The 3961-nt window shown below is 45.1% G+C and overlaps 1 protein-coding gene across 1 annotated transcript in view; it reads left to right on the forward strand.

Annotated features, from left to right (window-relative positions):
• ide (insulin-degrading enzyme) overlaps window positions 1-3961 on the forward strand; it is a gene marked incomplete in the record, with an annotated part of 35243 nt that overhangs the window by 5083 nt on the left and 26199 nt on the right. Inside the window, 9 exon segments of the mRNA XM_014021165.1 lie at window positions 831-1000; window positions 1447-1569; window positions 1643-1755; window positions 1850-2012; window positions 2121-2213; window positions 3148-3239; window positions 3326-3406; window positions 3505-3608; window positions 3744-3846. Of these exon segments, the coding sequence (XP_013876619.1) occupies window positions 831-1000; window positions 1447-1569; window positions 1643-1755; window positions 1850-2012; window positions 2121-2213; window positions 3148-3239; window positions 3326-3406; window positions 3505-3608; window positions 3744-3846 (1042 nt within the window).

Here is a 3961-nt window from a genome sequence, read left to right on the forward strand (position 1 = left end):
GTATAATTTACAGTTTTTTTTGTTTTGTTATTTTATGTTATGGTGTTACCCATTTTTGACTCGTCTTATCTCCTGGCATGTTATTGGTTATCGGTATCAGTTCTTAAAGTAAGTTAGCGTACATCCTTAATGCTGCGTATTGTTTGGTCAAATCAAGACAGATGCTTCTTGTTTCACCCCCAGGAGTGCACAGGTTCATTTAAAACCCCTTGCAGGTATCGTCTGCCCMTCTTTGGTTACCTGACTCACTGGTTTCCTTTGTAACCGTTGGTATGGWTAGTAGCCCCGCCCCCTGTCTGGTCTGAAAGCGATGTGCGTCGGCCTGCAGGAGGCTTTAGTCAAACGGCAGCTGTTTGTTTGGACAGGACGGTCAGGAGGTCTGAGTTTAACCTGYGAGGATAAGTTTACCTGATTAGAGATGAGTGACGGCGTGGAGCGCACCTGTTCACCTGCTCATTGTTGTCCTGGGCCACTGATTTGTCAAGGCCATCTGGACTCAGGAAGGTTAATTATTGATTATTGTTCCACTGAAAATATCCTCTGAAAGGATCAAATGTGTTTCTGGTTTGTCTTATTTTTGTACCAGAGTCAGAACATCATGAATATGAGATGCTGCTTCTTGCAGCCTGTGTTGATTTAAGACGTTGGTTCGTTTCGTTTTTCCTCATTTGCATGTTGGTYGTTCAGAAACCGGAGCTCACGCAAATGTTTTTGATCCCAGCGAACGTTCAACCGGTCGTCCCGTGCTCACTGACAGAACCGGTCAGGAAACAGACCATTTTATGAGACCTAATCATGTCAAAGATCACAAATCCTCTTTACGTCTGCAGGTTTGCCCAGTTCTTCCTGTGCCCGCTGTTCGATGAGAGCTGCAAGGACAGGGAGGTCAACGCCGTGGACTCGGAGCACGAAAAGAACCTGATGAACGACGCCTGGAGGCTCTTCCAGCTGGAGAAGGCCACCGGGAACCCAAACCACCCCTTCAGTAAATTTGGAACAGGTAGAAACCCTCGGTCGTTCTGACTGCAGGTGTGGGAGGAAACTGTAGTCTGTAAATAAAATAAACTTCATGCAGAAAGGACAAGATTCCACCTGGTGAAGTTTATATCCAGTAACCAGAATCAGTGGTCTGAGCTGAGAAACACCAGCTGATGGCAGTCTGCAGTTATTTCATCTCTCCTTCTACATCACATGGTTCTTTTTAGAGCAGTTTATCTCACATAAAAACGCAAACAATCGACTCACAATTATCATATAATGCTTTATTAGATTAAAATCTGTTCCAATCAATTAACTGATGACAGCAGATCTTTTGTCTTAAATAAATAAAAGCAGATATAACTGATTTAATCAGTTTTTGATTGGAGTCAACTGTAAACTTGAATCTATAAGCTGATTTGATTGATCCATAAGCCTTATTTTAATGCACTGCTTGAACTGTTTCAGGTAACAAACTGACGCTGGAGACCAGACCATCTAAAGAAGGCGTGGACATCCGTCAGGAGCTGCTAACCTTCCACTCCACCTATTATTCCAGTAACCTCATGGGTCTGTGCGTGTTGGGCAGAGGTGAGACTTGTTTCTGTAACAAACACACACTCTGCCTCAGCAGCAGTCAGGAAGGTCTCCCTCCACCTTTCAGAGTCTCTGGATGACTTGACCTCCATGGTGGTCAAACTGTTCGGAGAGGTGGAAAACAAGAACGTTCCTGTCCCAGAGTTCCCCGAACACCCGTTCCAGGAGGAGCACCTCAGGGTGGGTCACGTCCTGCTTTCAGACTGAAACGCCGACAGGTTTTCTCTGCATCTTGGAAGGATTTAACGTTTAAATTCTTCACTTTCTTTTACAGCAATTCTACAAAGTGGTTCCTATCAAAGACATCAGGAACCTGTATGTAACGTTCCCCATCCCAGACCTGCAGAAGTACCATAAATCTAACCCGGGACATTATCTGGGACATCTGATTGGACACGAAGGGCCGGGGAGTTTATTGTCTGAGCTCAAATCTAAAGGTTGATGACAGATGTGCTTTATTCATCGTTTGTTTCTGTTTGGACTGAAGAATGTTGGTTTCTTTCTTCCATCGTGTGATGCTGATAACCGTGTCGACTCTTTTAAAGGCTGGGTGAACACGCTGGTTGGAGGGCAGAAAGAAGGAGCCCGAGGATTCATGTTCTTTATCATTAATGTGGACCTGACTGAGGAGGGTCTGTGTGAGTACCCCCGAGCTAACGAGGCTAAAGGCTGTGGCGCTACGTTGCGGCTAACCATCGAGTTGTGTTTTTAAAACTTCATTACAGGTTATTATTATCCTGCATACGAAGCACGGGTCTTATTGGGGTCATATTGCGCCACCAAACGGTTTTACAATAGACCCCATATTTGAGGAAGGTCTGTGTGAGTATGCCTGAGCTAACGAGACTAACGAGGCTAAAGGTTTTGGTGCTACTCTGCAGGTAACCATTGAGCCGTGTTTTTAAAACAATTCTATGATTATTATGACCCACCGCACATGAAGCACGGGTCATATTGGTGGTCATATTGCGCCACCAAACGGTTTTACAGTAGACCCCATATTTGATGAGGGTCTGTGTGAGTACCCCTGAGCTAACGAGGCTAATGGCTGCATCGCAATGCTATGGCTAACTATCGAGTTGTGTTTTTAAAATTTCATTCTAGGTTATTATGATGCCCGCACATGAAGCACGGGTCATATTGGGGGTAAAATTGCGCCAGTCAATAGTTTTACAATAGACCCCATATTTGATGAGGGGGCTCCATCTGAAAASKGGGTCTGGACACAAAAAGTGCTTCTAACTCAAAAACTATTCAACATAGGACCTTTAGACTTATTTTGTTGTTTAGCTCTGATGAAGGGCTGTCCATTAGGCCCACCAATGATCCCCCCCAAATCAATAAATATTTCTATGCGGGGGTCATACATGCTAATGAGGTTTCTAGTTTCATTTAATAACTCCACCTACTTTAGACCCTTCTGTACCCACCGGGGCAGGTTAGGACTGGTTCTTGGGTGTTTGACCTGCTTGTTCACGGCTATAGCCTCAGCCTCTGCTTTAAGTGTCTTCAGGTGTGTGTTTCTGTGCAAAAGTCCTAATGCAGTAACGGAGGTGTGGTCTGTTCCTGCAGTACACGTCGAGGACATCATCTTTCACATGTTCCAGTACATCCAGAAGCTTCGCACCGAGGGGCCTCAAGAGTGGGTCTTTGAAGAATGCAAGGTGGTTTCAGTTTATTCAACCGACACAAATCTCTCCTGCGTTTCATGTTGTGACGTTTCGTTCTGCTCGTCTCCGTTTGTCTGCAGGATTTAAGCAAAGTAGCCTTCAGGTTTAAGGACAAGGAGCGACCCCGTGGGTACACCTCGAAAGTGGCGGGATTACTGCACGTAGGTTCCTGTTCCCACCGCCGGATCTGTGAGACGTCTGGTTCTGATAGGTTCCTCCAGTTTCACGCTGGGCTGTTTGTTTTTGGTCCTCCCCGCAGTACTACCCTCTGATGGAAGTTCTTGCAGCCGAGTATCTTTTGGAGGACTTCAGGCCCGACCTGATCGAGATGGTGCTCGATAAGCTCCGACCAGAAAACGTCAGGTTAGGAGGACACGAGTGGCCTCGGTTCCTAACATGGTCACATTGTTCCTGTTTGTGTTTGACTCGAGTGTGGAATAAATAAGAAGTGATCATTTTAAATGGTAAAAACAAGTCTGTCTGTTTTTATTGGTGCAGAGTTGCAGTGGTGTCCAAGTCATTTGAGGGGCAGACAGACATGACAGAGGAGTGGTACGGCACACAATACAAGCAAGAAGCTATTTCTGAAGAAACCATAAAGGTAAAACTCTCCTCAGATCTCTGCAGCTGTTATCTGACTGGCCTGCTCATAAATTAAAATACTAAAGGGATCCATGATTAGTTGTAACATTAGACTTTATTTCAACTGTAAAATA

This window comes from Austrofundulus limnaeus, unplaced genomic scaffold (genome assembly GCF_001266775.1).
Source record: "Austrofundulus limnaeus strain Quisiro unplaced genomic scaffold, Austrofundulus_limnaeus-1.0 Scaffold280, whole genome shotgun sequence".
Taxonomy (NCBI): Eukaryota; Metazoa; Chordata; class Actinopteri; order Cyprinodontiformes; family Rivulidae; genus Austrofundulus; species Austrofundulus limnaeus.